General features: G+C 41.0%; 1 protein-coding gene across 1 annotated transcript in view; it reads right to left on the reverse strand.

Moving 5' to 3' along the window:
* LOC121357371 (lysosomal alpha-glucosidase-like) overlaps positions 1–22,858 on the reverse strand; it is a 76,685-nt gene that overhangs the window by 34,132 nt on the left and 19,695 nt on the right. The window contains exons 8-16 of the mRNA XM_041474583.1: positions 18,201–18,326; positions 17,095–17,226; positions 10,820–10,933; positions 10,587–10,703; positions 10,418–10,502; positions 7,285–7,504; positions 4,352–4,520; positions 3,686–3,802; positions 969–1,097 (exon numbers count right to left, since the gene is read on the reverse strand). Of these exons, the coding sequence (XP_041330517.1) occupies positions 969–1,097; positions 3,686–3,802; positions 4,352–4,520; positions 7,285–7,504; positions 10,418–10,502; positions 10,587–10,703; positions 10,820–10,933; positions 17,095–17,226; positions 18,201–18,326 (1,209 nt within the window). The remainder of the gene's footprint in view (positions 1–968; positions 1,098–3,685; positions 3,803–4,351; positions 4,521–7,284; positions 7,505–10,417; positions 10,503–10,586; positions 10,704–10,819; positions 10,934–17,094; positions 17,227–18,200; positions 18,327–22,858) is intronic.

A 22,858-nucleotide genomic window follows, 5' to 3' on the forward strand; every position in this document is an offset into this window, starting at 1 on the left:
GATTTTGTGCATATCCTTTCCATACTTGAATGGTTTGTGTTAGTGTGACCTCAGTTTAATTTGCAAAAAATGCCTTACCCTTTAACCAGAATGTTTTTAAACTAAAGGTGAAAAAAGAACATTAAACAGTATATGCACCAATGCATAAACTGCACCAATGAAATGAAATTGTGGCAGAACTTCAGGCTTTCATATGTATTGTTTGCACTCCTTTTGCTCAAGTCTTTGCATAAAGCATTCTGAACTAGAAAATTAACCAAAAGCAGGTAAAAAACTAATTAAAAGATCAGGACAGGGAAACTAAACCTCAGCTGGATTCCAGCTTCTTCCAGAAAAGAAAATATGAGTTATTCCAAAAATGTGAGCTTAATTTTCAAAGGGGCTTTTCAGTCTCCAATTATTAATCTCAGTTTTGCACCTGCTTCTACCCTCAAACATCTCTATCTCTGTTTGCTCTGTGCAATTTGTGGACACAGATGTGGGTTTCACAGATAGCATGCAGATCCAAGTGCTAAACTGGAAAAAAAACCAAATGCTATGGATCATTGGACTCTCTGTATGAGGCCTTTTAGCATTCTGGATCAGAATACAGATTCCATTGATTTCATTCAAATACAGAAAATACAGGTATGTGACTCTCATTTTTTAAATAAAAAAGAACTACATATTTGCCTAAGACTAAAAATTTTCAGAATTCTTCTTTCTTAAGTTTGTCTTTTTCCCCCCACTGGAAACAAATACAGGTTATATATTAATGGAAATTAATTGCATATATTAAGAGTCATCTTTATGCATATAACTTGATTGATTTAACTGTTCAACTGTTCTATAAAAGAGAGTATGCAATAATAATACTGTGACTATTATCCTAAGGATATCAACCAGTGCATACATAAAAGCTCAACTACTTGTGAGCAAATTAGAATGAAAAAGAGACTCCAAACTCACTCGTGCATCAGTGAGCGCACCACCGTGCCTCCGTGAACATGAGACTCGTAGAACAGCGTGTATAAGTATGGCAGCAGAGAGTATCTGATCCGAAGAGTAGCACGAGATATCTTGGCAAAAGCATCTCCAAACACAGCTGGGTCTTGTTCCTGTTCAGGAAAAGCTTAGATTTGTACTAAGCATTGAAACAAACTCAGCAGAGAAACTGTGTGCAGCATAAGGAGAGCTGCGGCTGGCATGATGCTACAGAAGTGAGTGTTTAAATAAGAAAAAGCAATTTTGCAAACTGCAAGATATATTAAGAACAACATCCATTATTCCCAAACTAACATTTGTATAAAATTCTTAACTTGAAAAATTCCAGTGAGTTCAAAGCAATCAGGCCCCACCACAATGTATGTGAGCCCTCTGCAACCACCCCTAACCTTGTGAGGAGAGGGAAGCTGGGGCTCCATGCCTGTGCTCAGGAACAGATACCTGGCACCTAGAAATTAATTTATCCTGGAAATGCAAGGCCTCTCAGACAAAGGAGATGAAACACAGGAAAAAGGGAAGACTGATAATCTGCAGATCAAAGTCAAAAGCATAATTACATTGGCCACAAATATAAAGGCAAGTCTAGGTAAAAGAGTAAACTCATAACCCTGCTGAAACCAACAGGTGACCAAAGTCACTGTGTGTGGTACAGAAAACATTTCATCTATTCAAGAAGCTTGATTTCTCCTCCTGTGTGCCCCATTTTAGGATGCCCTGACTGACAGTACACCCACACATCAGCAGTGCCCCTCAGCTCCTCACTGCCAGCAATGCTCTCCTGTGAGACAGGGCATGCACTGGGTGCCCCCATCAAGGGGCAGGTTGGAGCAGCCTGTCTGTATTCATTGGCTGGTTTTAGTCCTACTCCAACACAACCTTGCCTCTCCCCTGGGATGGCAGGCAGAGCACACAGCCAAGGGCTGTGCTGATATGGGAAAGAGCTACATCTCCTTTAATTCCTCCTGTCAACCTCTCCAGTGTAGACACCCAGCTTACAAATCACATGGCTCCCTTTCTGCTTCATGAAATCTTTCCAGAGTATTCAATTTGCTCATTAAAGCCGAAGACTATATGATGAATTACAAGGATAATGAAACGCAAAAGTAACAGAAGTAACAAAGCTTTTTATATTATCTAGTGCTTTTCAGACAAGAAAAATATTAATTGAACTGTTTGAAATACCCAATGAATTAGGCAAAGTGGGTATTTAAGATTTTATTTTAACACTAACCTAATGTTAATTAAATTCAATATTTAAGTAAAATTTCACCATTATTATGTTTATATCAGAATTACTCACTAAGAATACTCCCTGCTGGCTCTGAGTTCCAGAGCATCCATCTATTATTTCAAAAATTGCACTATGTTTTTACCAGTGTTCTGACACTGTACAAACACTGCTTAATTTCACAAAAAACCAGTCAGACTTCTTAGGTGATGCTGAGTCACCCAAAATGCCTGTTCATTTCTTTCTGTGAACACAATATTTTAAATGGATTTAAGTAATCCAATAAAACCAACTATATCTCTCAGTTGCAGCACCCATCATATAGACCCATTCCTCTCTTCTTGTTTATTAAATTGTACATACGAGATTGATATCCACTCACCCAGGTCAGACTGTTTGCATGCTCAAAGGGCCAAGCAACCACATAAGTATATATATATATGTACACCTCTAACTTTATTGGAGAGGCAAAAGGAAAATATTTCTCAACATCAACAGCCAACACCTCACAGACACTTCTTCTCCTACAAAGAAATACCACAGGGATCTACAGGCTAATTCCTGACCCTCTTAATGATAGTACCATGGTTTATTATTCCTGCATTTGCCCAATTGCTGAACATCCATAATTTTCATGCAGAGACAAAGGTCTCCCTGGGAGTGTAAATGTTGCAGCACTTTGATGATGCAACTTCAAAGAAACTGAAGGTTAGCAAATAACCTGAGCTCCAGCATTGCACAGATCAGTTTACAGAAGGGAAAAAACCCCAAACATTTCTTGAACAAGCAGAACCATTTCATCACGGTTGCAGATAAACACAGAAAAATTACAAAGGTTGCAAGACCTTCAAACTTCATAGCGAGAAATGACCTGATACTTCTTTCCGTTTGCAACAAGTCTTTAAAGGATTTTTATTGTGTTGAAACCAGGGCATGAATCTGGACTAAAGCTGCACTTTTTCATTCATCTCATGGCCTCATTAGCTTTTTCTGGTCTTGGTTGCCTCTTGGCTGATAATGATGGCGCTACTGGTGCCGCTCCTTGGAATTCTCACATGTTTGTAACCTGCTTTTAAACAGCAAGCATGGTATATAATGATCTCTCTGCCCTCCCTGCAATACTTACTATAACTACAGAAGTATTGAAACAAAAGTTGTAGCAATCAAGGGAGTAGGAAGATATCCCAACACTCACTGGCTCTTAAATAAAACCTGGGCTTTGGTAGGTAAAAATGAAACAGATGAATTTTATCAAGAGCATGAGAAGACCAGTGTTTATATGTTATCTTTACATTATAGATGGGAAAAATTTACATTTCACTGTGTAATTCCTGCTTTCAGTGCAGCACTCCTTTTCACCTACTGCTCCAGTTTACCCAAGAATGGCAGGTTAGTTTTGGAGAAAGCAATACAAATCACTGTCCACATAACTGTAATCATAGGCTACAGCTTTATGTAACTTTGTTTACTTACTATGTTTCCCTCCGAATTGTGATTTCTGGAAAATGGATAGAAAGAGCCAAGCTGCATCCAGCGCAGGCAGAGTTCATAGGTAGTGTTGTAGTTAAACCCACAGATATCAGCACCAATCTAAGGAAAAATTAAATTGTGTTTGTGATTGTGACTGAGGCCCACAAATGAGAAACTACAGAAATTTGCTAATAAAAATAATTTTTGGAAAGAAATCCCTGTTTCTAATTACTTTATAAGAATAGAATCCCTGTTTCTAATTACTTTATAATAATGTATCATCTCTATATGATACAAATTTTTCTGTGACTGAGGTTGTATGGTCTCCTAGAGCACTAAGTTCACTGTGGAAGATCTGACCATATTTCAATAATTCTACAAATTCTCCATCCCAACTTGCAAACCCAGAAATATATAAAGCAACCCTAATCATAGAGTACGTAATACAAAGAGATCAGCTTTGGATGGCATACATTAAGTCAGTCCAAATCTTGCAGTGCTGTTTTTGTTTCCCTTCAGCAGCCAAGACTGACATTTAGCCTTTTAATCTGCAGCTCCTTAGGCTGTTACTGCTGGCCATCTCAAGCAGCTTGTTTCAGAAAACATCTGAGCTAATTTGAAGTGATACCGTGTATAAGCCAGCACCTGCCTAGAGGATGCCAGACTTACATAGGGAATGCCAAAGAGGTTGAACTCCAGGATTCCAATGACTGAGCGGCGCAGGTCCTTCCACTGAGAGAAGTTGTCACCAAGCCAGTGAGCACCGTACTTGCCGCTGCCAACGAACGTGGAGCGACTCAAGACAAATGCCCGCTTTCCAGTAGCCTGCTGGACAACGCTGCCAAGAAATGCAACAAGATCATCAAAAACAAGAATGGTAACCCAAACATCTTCAAATCAACCTGAGCATTCAGGCACAATTTTATCTGAAAGGGTATTATTCATGAAACAATTATTATTGTGATCCCTACTCACATGAAAATGTGGCTGCAAAACTGCAAATAAAAGGAAGATTTACACAGTGGCCAAAACAAAACAAACAAACAAACAAAAAAATCTATCTGATTCACTAAACAATTTGCCTCAAGTATTTTTAATATTCCTAAATAATGTTTTGTGTTTAATTTATTCTCAGCAGTGTCTCGAAATGAAAATTCAAATCATAATTTCCTTTCTATACTAGTGTATTTAATTAAGTGTCCAATGAATTCCTAAAAAAGAATGTAATATGTATTTTTTTCAACACAGGATTTATTTAGAGATTTGTATTGGTAAATAAAGTTCCAATACCTAGGAATTAAAAACACAAAAAAAATCCCAACAAAACACAAAACCAAAACCACACAAAAATATCAAAAGTATATCTAAACATCTAATAAAAAATAAATAATCAATACAGAAAACAAACCTGAAATAATTCAAAATGCCACCCCACCCTTGTAGTATTTTCTCTGGTTTCCTGTCTTTTTTGATATATGAGGTTTCATTACAGAATTAGTTGTACAATGAATTTATCTTTGCTTTTTGAAAATAATTTTGCTGTATCACCAGAAAATCAAGGGAATGTGCCTTACTAACAAATCTATTACAAAAAATTCCTCAGAATAGGATCCTCTTTGTATACAATTGTAAATTGTAGTATTTTATATTGCAGGAACTCAAATCCAACTCTGCTTTAATATGATTTGGGCAACACAGCTTAGATCCTCTGGGAAATTCTAGCATGAAATAATAATCATGCTGTTCACCATCTACTTCTTTCTTCCTTTTATTAATGGTATTTCATCAAGAGTTCTTTCACCCCTATTCATAATGTCCCAATGTTTGCTCTTGGGTCTGTAATGGCACAGAGACTTTAAAGTGCTTCAACACTTGCTTCTGAAGCAAAAAACCCCAGCAGCTTTCATGGAAGACTGGATGTATTAACCCTAGGGGCCATATGCAGCAAGAGGTGCAGTTCTTTAACCTTGAGGGACCTGCTGGTTCTGGTTTGCAGGTGCACTGTTGGGCCAATAACTGCACAAGACTCCATGTGCTTCATATAAATGTTATTTTGGAGCTTTTCAGGGATGTCTTGAGCAGGAGTGCTCTCCTCTGGCTGTCTTTGGCTCCATGAGCAAATACAGGTGCTAATGAGGGCAATATCAGATCAACTCAACTATGATCCAGAGCTGCAAAAACAATTTGTAACAAGTAATTTATTGAATAACTTCAGTCTTTCACGAACCATTGCACAACAGGTCCTAATGTTGTCAAATGCATTTGTTGATTTAAATTATTTACAGAATATCATGTGCAGATAACTCTTGCCATTAAGCTATGCACAAACTGATTGCTGCTAGTTTATGTATTCAAATTCAAACCATTTGACATAGGCTAGATGACACATCTCCTATTCTCTGTCTGCCTTAGAATAATTCTTAGAATTGTTTCTTTATATGATTATGAAATTGTCTTTCATTTTCATCCAATATCCTGCAATTGATGCTGGTGCTAAATATTCCTGTCAGTAATTTCATTTAATATATTCTTTGTGAAGAGTGAACGCAGAAGGGATATACAACCGGTCTTGAAAGAAATCTATTTGGAAAACCCAAATAAATATGTACCAAAAAATACTTCAGCAATGTCTCCCAGCTTTGCAGCAAAATCAACCCCTGCATATACTTTTGGTGGTCTTCTCCACATTTGGCCAAGCAAACAAGTTTGTTGGGAGGATCTCTTCGAAGACTGAGGAATAGGGGCCCAAAAACCATGGGAAGAAGTCCAAGGTTCAAGGGCTTCCTGTTCTTTCTCTCAAAAGCAGAACTGTGCTTCAGCCAGGCCCATAAGAGCTAGCAAACTACTTCTGGTTTTTCCCAGGACTTCCTTTGCCCTGGACTTGGCATATAAAATACAAACACAACAACACCAGAATTAGCTCACTTAACCGAGCCCTCTGGATGCTATCAGAAGCCAGCTTCTGAAAATGAGTGCTAAATGCTGAAACAGGCCACACATGGACCCCTGCTTTGGCTCTTCCATTGTGGTATGAAATTTCCCAGTGTTTTAGCTCAGCGGCCAAGCTCAGGGGAGGAGAGCATCTGGTTGCACTTCTCCTGTCTGGGAGTTTCTCTCCAAGGGGAGATACACCAGGAGGAGTGGGCAGGGAAAGGACAGGGCTGGGGCAGCTGCTGGCTCTCTTTCTCTCGGCTTCAGAAGGGAACGGTCGGAGCTGCTGCTTGGGGAAGGGAATTCGCTGCCAGAGCCCAGCCCAGAGGTGCTTCTTCTGCCTTGGGTGACCCTCTGCTCGTGAGAGCAGCCACGGAACTGGGACCTTACTAGCACCCACCTCACTAAAAGAGGGACCTGTCCCCATCTGCTCGGGTGCCCGGGATCCTGAGCTCGCCTCTCCCTGCCCTGCTGGGAGCTGGGCCGCCGCTGCCCCGGCCCTACTGCTTCTTCAGCACTGCTCTGAGTTTTTGCTGCACTGTAGCCCCTCACTCCCTGCCTGCCAAGACGTCCTGCCAGCCCAGCTTGCTGCTTCACAGAGTCCTGCTGTGGCACTGGGATCGGCTGCCCCAGGGTTTGTGGAGCAAAGCCTCTCCGCCCTCCCTTCCCACCTGGGCCCAGCCGCCATTGCCGTGCGCTCCCCGAGCCCACGCCACAGCGTCCCCTGCAGGCGCGGGGCAATCACGGCACCCGCCCCGCCCGCCGGGAGCAGCAGCGCCCCTGCCGGCCGTGCCCGGAACTGCACGGAGGGGAAAGGGCCGCGGCCAGAGGCTGTCAGCGCGCTCCGGCTCTGTTTGCTATGGATGCTGTAGCTGCTGTTGCTTTGTTTGCCTTGGTACACACACTGGTAAAGAACTGCTATTGCTATTCCCACATCTTTGCCTGAGAGCCCCTTAATTTCAAAATTTAATAATTTGGAGGGAGGGGGTTTACATTTTCCATTCCAAGGGACGCTCCTGCCTTACTTAGCAGGCAGCTGTCTTTCAAACCAAGATAACATTATATTTATTTTTAGAGATGGAGTTGCAAATATAATAAAATTTTCTCAAAATAAAAACAAAAGTGAATTCTCAAAAAAAAATTTTTTTCATGCTTCATTAGGTGCATGCACTATTATAAATATTTCTCCAAGAACAAGCAATGTCCCTGCCTAATCACACTTCCTATATGGCTGCAGTTCATTATCACAATTTCTCTGTACCTGAAATCCCATTAGCCTCTCAGCCCTGCTGTGCCACTACAGCTACAATCCTTGTGTTTGGATCTTTAGACACAAAGACTCCAGTGCTGGTGATCTACATCAGAAATAACTTAATTTATAGGCAATTTCCAAGTAACTTTGACCGATACGTCTTTGAATACACTAAGTTTCTGAAAGTCACACTTTATGTCCCAGTGGTTCTTGATTATTAGCCCTATAAATTTAAGGTGGGATAGGAGAGAAAATGCTACCACATGAATCATAGGTTCATGCTTCATTCTTATTCTGAGTATTTTGTATTCTGCCTCAGTAATACTGATTATTTTACAATTGCATATTAATCTTCAGTATAAAGTGTTTGATAGAAAATTGATTTGAAGGACATCTGGCTTTAACCAGAAGTTCAAACCATGGTTATGTGCAATCATGGTTATAAAATTTAGATAAGGAGGTTGAAGGCTACATTAATAAAAAGCCTGAGGCTCTGGGAGTGGGACTTGCACAGATGAAATCACCTAAGATTATAGTGAGCTCCCAAAACTCTGCTAAGTCCGGGAAGGTCCTAATGTCTTACTGGACTAAACAGCTTAGGGCACCTCTGATGCCTACGTAAGTCAAGGGCTTGGACAGCTAAGAACAGGCACCTATTCTATAAAGTGAAATAGAAAGGAAAACCCTTAAACACTGGTTCAAAATAGATTTCCTGCATGTTGGGATGTAACGCCTAGGGCTCCTGGCTGCAGAAGGAAGACCAATACCAGGGAAGTCCCTGGGAAGACCTTAGAGCCCCCTTCTGATACCTAAACAAGACCTACAAGAAACCTGGAGAGGGACTTTTAAAAAGGGCATGAAGTGATAGGACAGAGGGTAATGGTTTCAAGACAGTAAGTTTATAGTAGATACAAGGAAGAAATTCTTTCCTGTGAGGCTGGCGAAACACTGAAACAGGCTGCCCAGAGAAGCTGTGGATGCCCCATGCCTGGAAGTGTTCAAGCCAGGATGGACAGGGTTTCGAGAAACCTGGTCTGGTGCCCCTGCCCAGGCTAGGGATGCTGGGACAAGATGGTTTTGAAGGTCCCTTCTAACACAAACCCATCGACGATTCCATGATATCATTCTAACACTGAGTCATCAGCAGAAGCAGGGGCATATGTGCATGAGTGGAGGCAGAGAAAATGGGCTCAAAACACACCTGTCTTCAGTATCTCTCAGTGTCCTTACATGTCATGTAGTCCTCTAGGGATTCTACGAGTCCCTCCTGGTGGCTCAGACGTCAATGCTGATCTCCACAGAGCTCAGCTGCATGGCTCAGAAGCCATGCACGGGTTCACTCAGTCCTCTATTTGTGATGTAAAGAGAGCTCTGCTCTTTTGGCCAGTTTACCCACTGTCTCACATCTTTTATGCAGCTCTCAAGGCTGATAAAAAATGAAGGTAATTTAAGGCAAAGGGGGAAATTCTCATCAGTTCCTGGGCTTTCGTCAAGACCCACAGGGTAAGTATGCAGTGGTTACCCCACAATGAGAGCAAACACCAAAATCATGATTAAAAGCTCTCCTTCTGCTTTCAAAAATTTACAGTCTCTTTCTAATATTTTGTCATGTTTTTGCTATGCTTATGTATCTCTTATATTCAAAGTAAAAAATAAAAAAGAAAAAGCCATTTAATAAAGAAAATGTAGACTTCTCATGAGTGTACAAAAGCCTGAAAGGAAAAAGGGGACATTTCCAATACTCCACGCCAATACTCCAACCCTCTGTATCAGCTTCCTACTGCATATTAACACTGCTCAGGCAGCTGGGCTTTCCTGGGGAAATGTTGGCTGGATTAACTGCCACACCACTGGCAATAATCATAGGTACTCATGGCCTCCTGGGGAAGAACGAGCATATCATTAACTCAGCTACTGGAAGAGATTTTCCCATTCCTGTAAGTTTCCCATAGGCTTAGACATTTTAAAACTTATTTTTCGCCCATTTCTAGTAACACAGTGAAAATTTCTTTCCTAAGAGAAAGGAAATATATTGAACTAAAGCACCATCTCCTTTGTCATAATTTGTGAGAAGGCAGAGACTGCCCATCTCTAAGACTAGCAGTGGCAAGGGTTACTTCATAAGTCTGTAGATGAGTTACAGTATATAGGTATCTTGCCCTTTTTCTGATGTGGACCAGTTGCTCAGAGAATGGCAGCGGCAGGACCTTGGACAGGAGCCTCACAAGGCAGAACCTTGGACAGAGGAAAGTGATTGTTTTTGACACTCCATGAAAGCTGAGCCACTGGAGTCTTGACAAATATGTAATTGAACATACAGAACAGGCAGGGAAAGATGGAAAGCCAGAGAATAGGTTTTTTTCCCACTAAAATATAGCCTATCCAGGTTTAAAACAAAACAAACAAGAAAACCAAATAAACAAACAACCCCCCCCAATGAAATGATAATATTAATAATATAATATAATATAATATAATATAATATAATATAGAAATAAAAATACAATATTAATAAATAATTAATGGCAATGAAAATATACTATTATACATACTAGGAACGTAAGGAGGATTATTGATTTCAGTATCAGCACAACCAGGCATCTGGCCTCTCATGAAATTGGATGGTTCATTCATATCCTTTAATAAAGAGAGTAAGACATGTGAAAATCTTAATTTTCTTTTTTTTTTAAAAGAAGAAAGGGCAGATATAATGAGACATACAATCCAGATGCCATCGTAGTCAAGGACGTCCTTGAACTCCAGACACAACTGGGTCCACCATTCCACTGTCCTGGGGTTGGTGTAGTCAGGAAACACAGAATCTCCAGGAGGCCAGGCCTAGGGGGTTACATATGTAAATCCTGGTTATTTTCCCGTTTCTATTACACTGCTGCTTTATTGTTTTGAAGCAGCACTATACAAAAAAAAAGGCATCACAAAGTTAAAAAACCCACCTGCCCAACAGCAGGAGTCACGCCATCAGAGTTGTTCACCCACACTCCCATTTCCTGGCCGAGTTCATAAGGTCTGTAAGTGCCTGGCTCCTCATCCTTGGTTATGAAAGGGTCCTGAAAAGAGCAATCACACTTCCTTTATTGAAATCCCAGAGGTAACAATTAGTCTTCTATTTTATACTTTAGAAAAATTTGGATTCTGTTTTCTTAATGCTGATTGCAAAAATATTGGAAGAAAATAGCATTAAAATTTAATAAGAGTTGAGAGCACGTAATTTAGAAAAAGTCATTAAGGATATGTCATGAGTATTTCTTGTGTAAGGCAAAAGCAATGTGAAATTACTAAATACCCTCATGTTTATTTTTTATGAGACTTTCTATGTTCAAATTATTTTAAGAGGGGCACTAGATTTTACTCCCCCCCACCAAGGTCTCTGCTGTGGCTGGGTGCTATGCTGGACATTCCCTCACTTGAGCACCCCTGGGTTTCCTCCAAGGCAGTCTGTATTCCAGCTGCCTCAGCATCAACAGCTCAATGCTGGAATAAATAAAACTTTTCAAAGGGCTTGAAGCTGGGCACATCCAACCTCAAAAGGGCCCTGATAGCCCTCCATTCCAAACCAATGTTGGACAAGGATATGTTATGCCAATCTGACGCAGAGAAACCTAATTCACACCTGCCTGTGGGGCTCACACCTCTGCTCTCCCCTGGCACCAAGAGCACAGCATTTTACACCCCACAGCTTGTCCTTCCTGCCCCTTTCTTGCCTGGGGGGGTCACCACCTCCCACTGCCGCCCCTGATATTGACACCAACAACTTCTCTGCCTCAGGATGACCAGCAGTAGCCACCAAGCTGATACAAAGAGAGCCTGACCAGCTCCTGGTGATGATGGAGGCCCACCCACCATGCTGGGAAGCAATAAAGTTAGGAATACTTTGAGATGCCAGTGAATGAAGAGGTACTCTGCAACTCTGCCCAGCAGTCAGCTGCAACCAAAAGGAGGTAAGTGCACTTTGCAACACATCCCTAACTGGAAGCAACTATCTGCTTTGTGTTTTTTAGAACACATAAAGACTGCAGCCATTTTAGAAGGGAATTCTTTACTTTCTTCTTGGAAAACCTTACTTCCTCAGATTCTGCTTTAGACAAAACCTGTCAGTTATAAAACACAATAGAGAAAAACACCATTGAAACAATTCTTCCACTCAGCTGTAGCTTGTGCTATAATTTAAGTGAACTTCAATAAAAATGTGATACAAGTCTAACTAATAAATGTCTTAAGAAGAAAAAAAGTATCATACCCCAAATGGTAAGTTGCTTTAAAGGCTTGTTTTAAATCTCATTTAAATACCTGAATTAATTGCCTGATTTACTTGTGATCCGTCTGATAACTATAGCCCTGGTGAGGGAAGTGTATTCTTCCATGCCTCAACAACAAAAGCTACAGCTAAATACCTACTTTAAGTCCAAAATTTTGTTTAGCTTTATCTAGCTCTAGTGTCACCTCCATAAGGACTATAAGCGTCCATTACATTTTTAATTTGTTCAATAGTCCAACTTTGCAAGAGAAAACTGTCCATCTGCAATAATTATCTTATAATTGTGGTAAAGATGTCTCTCAAGGGACATGCAGGCTAGAAGAAGTCAGCTTAATTAGCTACTCCTAATGCAAACTTATGGTTTCCTTCAGCTGAAAGGTTTTTCCAGAGCATAAATCTAATACATTATGCAGGTTTAGTATTGCCCTAAAGAAAACAAAAGCTCTCTGTGCCTGCAAGGGTTGTTTGTGGGGAAGGAGTTTCATGTCTGTTAAATCTTCACTTATCTTTTTAGCATTTTGGGGAATAAGTGCTGAGCACCCTTAATTCCAGCTGACTGCCTGAAGACCTGTGAGCCCCCAGTATGTACCCAGCCTGATGCACCTCCACCTGCGGCCCCACTCCAAACATATCTTTTGATGCACATCCATAAAAACTCATCTCTGGAAATTTTTGGCTCTATAGCTCACATAATTGGACTTAAAAATGTTAAAGATATTGAGCATTATGTGGAATCACGAGCATGTTGCTCTTGACTTTCAAGAATTTCATCACTTATGTCATTCCTAGCTGTTTCTATCTTTAGTATAAATTAATAGACAGTATACAAGGTCTTTCATTAAAGATCCTCTTTAGTAAAACTGTTTATAATTTTTCAATGTACTCATTGTTACTTTAGAACTTCTTTGTTTCTAAAGAATATATTTGTTCTGACACAGCTGAAACATGCTGTGAAACAATTACTTAGTGGAATGATGATGACCAGGTGCTGATGTGGAAAGTCACAATTTCCACTAAATAGAGGTGGCCTCTGAAAGAGATTAGGAGAGAGAAGTGCTGAAGGGCTGCACTTAGAGGCTGCAGTAATGGAGCCATACTACTGTCAAGGTGACCATAGTCACAGAGGGCTCTCAGCTGTCACATTCATATTTTCTGAAAAATTCCTTAGCCCAGGATTTTTCTCCTGGGAAGCTGAGCAGCCTCAGAGAAAAAGGAAAACAATAATTATCTTATTTGCTTCTCCTGAGTTTTGCTCCTTTGGAATGTGTTTGGTGATTGTCTTATTGGTTTCTGGTGTGAATTATTTTGAATCAATGGCCAATCACTGCCAAGCTGTGTCGGGACTCTGGAAAGAGTCACGAGTTTTCATTATTATCTTTTTAGCGTTCTGTAAGTATCCTTTCTGTATTCTTTAGTATAGTATAGTATAGGATAGTATAGTATTCTTTAATATAATATAGTGTCATAAAATAATAAATTAGCCTTCTGAGAACATGGAGTCAGATTAATCATTCCTTCCCTCAGCTGTCACATTCATATTTTCTGAAAAATTCCTTAGCCCAGGATTTTTCTCCTGGGAAGCTGAGCAGCCTCAGAGAAAAAGGAAAACAATAATTATCTTATTTGCTTCTCCTGAGTTTTGCTCCTTTGGAATGTGTTTGGTGATTGTCTTATTGGTTTCTGGTGTGAATTATTTTGAATCAATGGCCAATCACTGCCAAGCTGTGTCAGGACTCTGGAAAGAGTCACGAGTTTTCATTATTATCTTTTTAGCCTTCTGTAAGTATCCTTTCTGTATTCTTTAGTATAGTATAGAATAGGATAGTATAGTATTCTTTAATATAATATAGTGTCATAAAATAATAAATTAGCCTTCTGAGAACATGGAGTCAGATTAATCATTCCTTCCTGCCACGAGGGTCCCCACAAATACAATACTCAGCACTGGGTGCAAGCATGGGGAGCAGACCTCCTGCTGGTGTAGCAGAGCCACCACAGTGATGGTGGCACAACTGAGTTCGGGGTCCCATCCTCAGGCAGGCTGCCAGTGTCAGTACTGCTGGCTGTCAGGATCTGTGCTTTGCTTGTGACCAAAGTCTTGAGATGACAGATGGAACCCATTCCCTAAATCCATTTACTAGAGGTTTTCCATGACACTAACTGGCTGCAGTCAGAGCCCATTTCCTGAAAGCATCATGAGGGAGGCAAAATCTGCTATATTTGGGGAACTCACCCATTACTGTCACTACCCAAAGGGAATCTAAATAGAAAATTGTTTTTTCAGTATTCAACTGGATTACATTTGCTTTGATTGCACCCACTGTCACTTGGAAATTAAACCCTTTACACTGCTCCACCTCCCGACTCAAAGTAGGGGAATACTTTACATTGCTAAGAATGCTAACAGACAGATTTTGACAGAGATATCAGCAACTGAAATACAGTGAAAATAGAAAACTTCAGTACCAGTGCAACATATACTTCTCATTAACTTTTAAACAATGAAGGACAGACTAGCTCAGCTTTTGTTCTTTTTTCACAAGCTTGGCTAAAGAACCAGAGCAGAAGACAGGCCTTGTTACAGGTTAGTGGAAAGATGAAAGAAAGGCTTCCTATCTGGATTCCCATTAGCTCATTGCATGAATTAAGAGTTGCTATGTTCCTTGCATCTGTCTAACGAATTTATACAGCAACACCTACCTGCACTGCTGCAGAATTTGCCATCTGAGAAACTGAAAGAGCTTTAAAAATGTTGTTGAAGTTAAACTCATAAGGAAGAAGATAATATAGTTCAGCCACTGAACCACAGCTGCTTGCCTGTACAAGCTTCATACCCAGTGGCAAGTGCAAAACAACTGGAGACATCCCAACAGTGATGATAAAGAAATGACTACCATGCATTTACTGAAATGCAAGAGTGCACAGGAAGAGCTACCCAAACTCTTCGTATTTTGCTCCTATATTAATGTTTTCCAAACTATTTTGAGATAAACCAATAAATAGGCATGTGGTATTTAATGTTACAGCTCTAAGAGATTAGACAATTTTTAGAGCAGTATTGAGGTTACAGAGAGCCTAAACTGCCTAACAGCTAGAAAGAGCAATCAATCCTGACAGCACATGTGCTCACTACTGCTTAGTTATTTACAATGATGTATCCATTTAATTTGGGTCTATTTTTGTCTTAAAGTTTCTCTCCATCAAAGTGACTTAGTAATCTGTTACTATTTAAACACTGTGCCTTGAACCGTCACTGATGAAAACTGATTTCACTGCTGCACCCCCGAGCTTCTCAGAATGGAACCTTCAGGGGAAGGAATCTTTAGGGACAAAAGGCTAGCAAGCAGCATTCACTGTATGTATACTGCTGTATGCAAGCAGCATTCACTGTATGCATACTGCTGTTTCCATTATCAATATGTAATTCATCACTTAGGCTGTGTGGTTTTGTTTGAGAGTCCTAGTAGGAAATGAAATTATAGTACACGAAAGCAAAGATTAGGCAAATAATAAAAGGTATGTTTAAAGAAACGATCAGAAAACTCACAATTAAAAAGAAAACACTGATATAGCTATCTGTAGTGCTGACTAGTCCATCATCCTCAGTCATGTTTTAAACTTCACAACAAACTGTGAGGAAAAAATAAGGACAGGAGGGAGGCACTTCTGCCTTAACCTATCTATTTAACAAGATAATGTAATTTTTAGATGAGGAAACTGCAGTAGGTCTTTCTTATCTTGACTCCAGATACACCAGTACTGTACCACAATTCACGATTCTGCTGTTCAGTCTCTCTCTCCACAAGCCTTTGACAGGACCCCCAGGGCAAGAAGAGGAACATGACCCTTATTTTAAAAGAACTGGTTTGACTTAGGGTCCAAACATTAATGACCTGTCCATCATGATTCAGCTGGATTAACTGAATCCAGGCCTCGTTAAAAGCAGGAGCCATCAATATAATTGTAGGTAAATATGTTTGTTTAGCCTAGCAGAGAAAGGCTGAAGGAGAATACACTTATTTGAATCAGTGTATCACGTCTGTTGCTCAGCTCACCTTGCAGACCAGCAGCTTCACCCTAAGGTTTGCCTTGAATCTGTCCTGCTGCAATTTAAAATGCCCCCAGTGGTTATGGAGGACAAATTGAAGCCTGCTCTGGGGAGTGCAGCCCTCCTACTGCTAAGCTGCTGGGGGACCCTGGAGAGCAAGATCTTCTGAATTTATCAATGGACTTTATTTAATTTCATCTTTACTTAAATTTTTATTAAATTGGTCTCCAGTTTCCTTGCCACCATTGGTGCTCACTTAGCTATTGTGACATAGTCATTTTGGCACAAGGACATGTACAGGGAAGTGCTGGAGAAAACCAGCAAATTTTGTCAGAAAAATTTACTGGGGAAGATGGAAAACTCCAATTTCACTTGTATCCAGATTAATTCATTTGGCCATACACCAGTTTTGGTTAGAGGCTCAACATACAGTTTCCACAAATTTGCATACAAGTAATCATCCCTCACATTAACTTAGATAAAAAGTAAGTACAAAGAAACATGGATTGTAGTTAATATATTCCAGAGTGATTAGGAATAGAATTTTTTCCACTATTCAGCTATTTTTCTATGTGTATTAAATCAATTTGTTCATTTCAGGGAAAGAATTGCATGAAAGCAATGTCAACTCAGAGGCAAAATTTCTCATAACTGAGTGGGGAAAAAGTTACACAGAATTAATGTTTTGGTACAGAGATGATACTGGAAGAGAGATATCGAATAAAGACAACACTTCTGAAAATTAAATCTGTGAAAACTTTTTTCTTCAGCTCTTCTCAACATATGAGAAAATGGAAAATCTGCTACACTAATATACATGTGTTAGCACCTAGGTAGTGCTATGAAGACTATGCTAGAAATAGTTCTTATAAATGGAGAAATAATTAGCAAAATCATTAATTTACCAGAATCACAACATTGTGCTTTCCATTCTTCTTCATCTCCTTCATGAACTCTGGCAGACCAGCAAAATTCACTTTATCATAGGTAAAGTCCAGGCGACGTTCCATGTAGTCAATATCATAATGTTGGACATCCTAAACATTTTCCAAGTAAAAAATTACTTTATTACTTTGTCCAGCTCTGGAGTTCTCAGACAGGGAAGACATGGATCTCTTGGAGCAAGTCTAGAGGAGGGCCACAAAAATTATTAGAGGGGCTGGAGCACCTCTGCTATGAGGACAGGCTGAGACAAAGAGGGCTGTTCAGCCTGAGGACAGGAAGGCTCCAGGGAGAACTTACTGAAGCCTTTAAACACCTAGAAGGGGCTTATAAGAAAGCTGAAGTCAGACTTTTTTGTAGGCTCTGTAGCAATAGGACTAGGGGTGATGGTTGTAAATTAAAGGAGGGTAGATTCAGACTAGATATAAGGAAGGAATTTTTTTACAATGAGGTGGTTGCACAGGTAGATGGTGAATGCCCCATCCCTAGAAACATTTAAGATTAAGTTGGATGGGACTCTGAGCAACCTGATTTAGTTGAAGATCCTCCTGCTCATTGCAGGGGGCTTGGATTAGATGGCCTTTAATGATCTCTTCCAACTCCAACTATTCTATGATTCTATGACTGAAGTATTCACAGAAACCAGAATGCATGCAATGGTATTTCTAAAAGGCAGCTAATGTACGTAATGAAACCTAAGAGACTGTAATTGTAATCCTAGCAGTGGACTACAAGAAAATGTAGAAGCCCTAGTTTAGCAACTATTTTGCAGGAAGTTTGTTTTCATAATTTGTTTTTAAAATGCTAGCACCTCATACTGCATAACAGCAAATCCACACCAAAATCACCTGCTATGCAGCCAAGAGCAGCACTTAAACATGATGTTCACAGCCCACTTTAAACGTTCTTTTAAGCATTATGAAGATATTACATGCAAACCCACTACATAAAATTATGAATGTCGTTTTATTCTACAATTCTCTTTGTAAGACAATTACTTTTCCTCCATTATAATTTTACTCACTTCAGAGTGTAACATTAGCACACACAGTGAAAGATTCCTACTTACATATGGGATGTCATAGTGCTTCATGCGACTGACAGTTTCCTTTAAAACATCAAGGCTGTTATAGCCCCAGCGGGAGAGCTGGAATCCCAGAGACCAGTAGGCTGGCATGTGTGGGCGTCCAATGGCCTGCAGCAGGAATGAGGAATACAGAAACACAAGGGTGAGAGGAAAAGAAGTTACTCTGAAACACCAGGAGAGGCTTCCAGACCATTTAAAGCACAAATGCCAGGGCATAGGCATCACACTCCCATTAAATACCCAGTCCTTTCTCCGAGTGGCTCTTGGCACAGCACACTTGGCACTTCTCCTGGTGGATCTTTGCCCTTCAGAGAGACTCCAACAATGCCAGCACTGAGCATCACTTCTAAGGACACCCCCGTGGAAGACACAGTGTATAAAAGCCAGGCTAATGTTAAATGTGGTCTCAGCCTCTGCACACCCTCACTCACAGGGCACATGCCAGCAGAAATCCAGTGTGGAGCTTCATGCCACCTGATCTACAAAAAGTCCACAAACCCCTTGGTCAACAGAAGGCAAATCTCCAACCACACACAGCAACGTAAGCTTTGCAAATTTCTCTTGCCACATCCAGCTGAACTAACTTATCAAGAGTCTGCTCTTTACTTGAGCTCTCTGAAGTTTTAATCATATTTACACACCAATCTGATGAAACTCTTTATTTATGGCTGACTACTATTATTGCTGGTCCACATCCTTGTGTTGCCAGGCACTGACAACCCTCTTCAAGGCCAGAATTAATGTTTGGTCCCAAAATTCTCAACTGAAACACAAGGTAATAAGCTAAATATGATTTTATAAATATTTGATTTCCACTGTCTGAATGTAATCCATCTATAAATGGCATGAGGAAACTCAATTGAGAGCACAGGGAAGCAAGGCATCCTGCTCTGCTTCCCCTGGTGAGAGCTGCTGTGGTAACCTGGGATGAGGAGTGGGCAAATACGATGTGTCTGTTCTACAAATAAGCTGAAGTCTGGCTTTGTTTCATTAGTATACACCAGTGTTTTCTGGGGCACATCTCCTGAAATCCTTACTTCAGTTAGATCCAATGACACTAACCTTTGATTTGTATTTCTAACACCTTTGCAGGCAATACATGAAAATCTAGTAGCTAGTAAGCACCCATGACTTATTAATCAGCTGCAGCTACTGTCCCCCTTTGGCTAAATAATGGTTCCTCCCTTATTTCCTTGTGGATCTCCATAGTTAGGTAATTATGCTGAAAAGCGAAAAACAACAAAACTTGCATATTGGCAGCTAAACCCCATCTACTTCAAATAAATAAAACAAGGCACTTCTGGCAGTCTGTATCTATTGCATTGCGAAGCTCTCTGGAGATGCATTGCACGAAGGCACACCTTCCTATGGGATTTTCTCTAGGAAGAGTCTGACCTGGGAAAGCAAGGCTGAGCTTGAAATTGCTCTAAAATACATCACATGCTAGAGCATCAGTACACGGATGTACAAAGTGCATCAGACAGAAAACCACATGTGGGAGAGAGGCAGAGAAAACCTGAGGATGCTTTTAATGCCCCTGAGCTGGGAAACACACAGGGTAAATTGCTTCCAAACAGGAAATGCTTGGGAACACATACAAACATTACACATTTGGCTACAGTGTGCTTTCACTTGTTGGGATGTTGCTGTTTCAGATAAGCAGAAACATAAGGAGGCCATAACCACTGGTGAGGTTAATGCTTTGTGTGTCTCCAGGAGGGACGCTCCAGCTGATCAGCACAGCTGCCCCATACACCTGCTGCTTGTCCTGTCCCACCAGACTCAGCTTTCCTGATCCTCCTCAACACCTACTTCTCCAACTCAGCTGGAGGCTGAGGTATTCAGAAGAAGTGAGAGCAGCTCTCAGCAGCATGTTCCTGCCACAGAAGCACTCAGCTTCCACTGCACGCTGCTGGGCCCTTGCCAGGGCAGGCCCTGCACAGACAAAGGTGGTGCCTACCATGTAGGGGGAGGCTGATGGGCAGACATGCCGTAACTACCCTGGTGCTACCCCATCTCCTGCACATGTCATCAGGATTTTTCCAGCGTGTCTGGACACATCTGATCACCCAGACCATCTTTCAAGCTCTGCTGGGGTTTTCCGTGGAGAGCTGAATGGGATGTGATGGCTCAGGACAACCTCCCAGGCACCTTGTGAGACAGCACCAACATTCCCAACACAGCATGGCCAGCCTCAGGGCCAGAAGTCTTCTTCTCTGTCACACCCACACTCACCATGTTAAGGATAAATTCATCTGAGGAGGCAGCAGAGCTTGTTTTAGACCAGCAAAGGCTGTGGGATGAGTTTCGTGAACCCACCATTTTGTGCCCCTAAAGCAGATGCATATTTTGCCCTTGCTTTCTCTACTGGAAACAGAGAATGACCTCTACAAACAAGGTTAAAAAAACAGACCAAAACAAAAGAACTCCCTAATGAAATAAAATGCTTTGTGCACAGGCTTCTCATCTTGGACAAGAGAAATAGGGAAAACTGGCTGATAAATATTAATCCTGCAGCTCAATGCAGAGCCCTGTGCCCTGGCAGGATGTCTGCATGGCATCTGCTGCCTCTTCCCAAGCAGGCTGGGAAAGGGGAAAGGGGGAACCAGCCTGGGCAGAGGCAGTGGGAACTGCTGAGCAGCTCTGCTCTGGGTCCTGTAACACCTCGGGTCACTCCTGCCTGGGGAGGACAGTCAGTCTGGGACATTGCCAATACAATGCATTCCAAGAGTTGGATGGGGATTGGCTTCTTCCCCATGTCCTGTCAAGCATCCAGATGGAGAGCAGTGGGGCTGGAGGTGAAGCTGCGGCCACTGGTGTGTCAGTCAGAGCCCTTCCCAAAGGGCATGTCCCCAGCACTGGGGTTTGCTGGGGTTCACCTGATCACCCTTATGGGGATGGTGCTGTGTCATTCTGGACCACAGAGTGAGACAGTATTTTGTGACAGCATCCCTTGAGGAGTTTGGGATTACAGCTGAACCAACAGAAAAATATCTACCTTGCAAGGAAGATATTAAGTTTTTAAAGCAATTAGTTCTCTAGGTTCACCAGGCTGGTGCATCTATGGTGAGCTTAATTGAAACCAGCAGAACATTTGAAGAGGAAGGATGAAAACAGGGCAGCTGGGAAAACAAATGTTCTTTTTTCTAATTATGCTGTGGACTCTCTCTAATGGATCCCCCTGAAGCTTCCTGATAAAGTAACTGACATATGGTACCCACTCACAGATGGATCAGCAGAGGCAGGAATGTAATTTTGCAAACCTGAAGACTCAAGTTGGATTTGATATATATTTAGGATCTAGTTAATTCATATAGATTGCATTCTGCATACAAATGATCAGAAAGTGCAGCAGCCAGAGAAAGACTGCTTGGCAAATTGACTCCCATAGAATCAGAAAAGGTAGACGGGGTATGGCAGGGGAACTGAGGGAGGAAAACATAGAAATGCCAAACATATGGGGTATCCAAAATGAAGGGGGGAAAAAAAAAGCACAAAGATACCATAGTGCAGAACCAATTAAAAAAAATCCTATTTTCTGTTCCAGAATTCTTCCTGCACTTGTTTCTTAAATAATCCTAGTGTTTAATAAATTCACTGTTAGTTTTTGCCTGTTTACATAACTTAGCATTATGTATATTTTTTTTCACTTTTTTCAGGGCCACCTGAGCGCTGATGCATCAAGGAGGTACCCTGAAGGCATTTTGTGGTAAGAATGAAGTTCAGTGGAAACAAGTATATCTAACAGATAAAATCTGTGTCTGGGAAGCAGGTGATCTGCATTTTTTTGCCTGTGTTGGATTATTGGACAAATAATGTTATTAATATGAGCATCAATGATATGTACTAGATATTTACTATGTGCAATGTACTATGTGCAATGTACTATGTACTACATTCTATAGAGTAAAATCAGGATCCTATTCTGTTAACATTATGACCAAAGACTTTGATGAGAGAGAGAGAGCTGCAGAGTTATGCCTATATATCACAGAGGCTGGAGAGAGGTACTCCTTCCTGTGCTGACAAAGGAGCTAAGATGTCCCACAATGCAGATTGCTAATCTTACACCCTAATTAGCCACACAAAATGATTTCTGAAGCTTGATATTTGCTTCAACTCCCTTTCTTCAAAGAGGAGTTATAGGAGGAAACTAGAAAACCCAAGCGGGCTAATGCACTGGGTTTAGTGTTTCTGTATGGCTAAATACACAATGGCTAATTCCACAGGTGCTGCTAGGGCCCACATGTCTGTATCCAGCTCATCTGCTATGACTAAGGCAAGCAGCTGAGTCCTGTGGGCACCCAGTCAGTTAGAGGGTAACCTTCACTCAAAGTCTGTTAACAGAAGCTAACCTTTGATTTAGGAGAGCAAAAAGAAAGGCCCTGCAGCTGCTGAACCATAAAGAAGATGCTCACAACCTCAGGAGTATAAAAAAAAACTAAGGATTTTCAATGCCAAGGTCTTCAAATCTTGGTTTCTGCTGCACAAAACAATTATCAGTTGTTTATTTCTTCTTGGGGAATTCAGCTGCAAGACTCTCACTGAATCATCTGTGATAAGATCTATGTACAAGCAGGTTTCCCATGTTACATCTCCAATAGGAGAGTGGACTAGAGACCTCTGAGGTCCCTTACACC

The sequence above is a fragment of the Pyrgilauda ruficollis genome, unplaced genomic scaffold (genome assembly GCF_017590135.1).
Source record: "Pyrgilauda ruficollis isolate IOZ18807 unplaced genomic scaffold, ASM1759013v1 scaffold33, whole genome shotgun sequence".
Taxonomy (NCBI): Eukaryota; Metazoa; Chordata; class Aves; order Passeriformes; family Passeridae; genus Pyrgilauda; species Pyrgilauda ruficollis.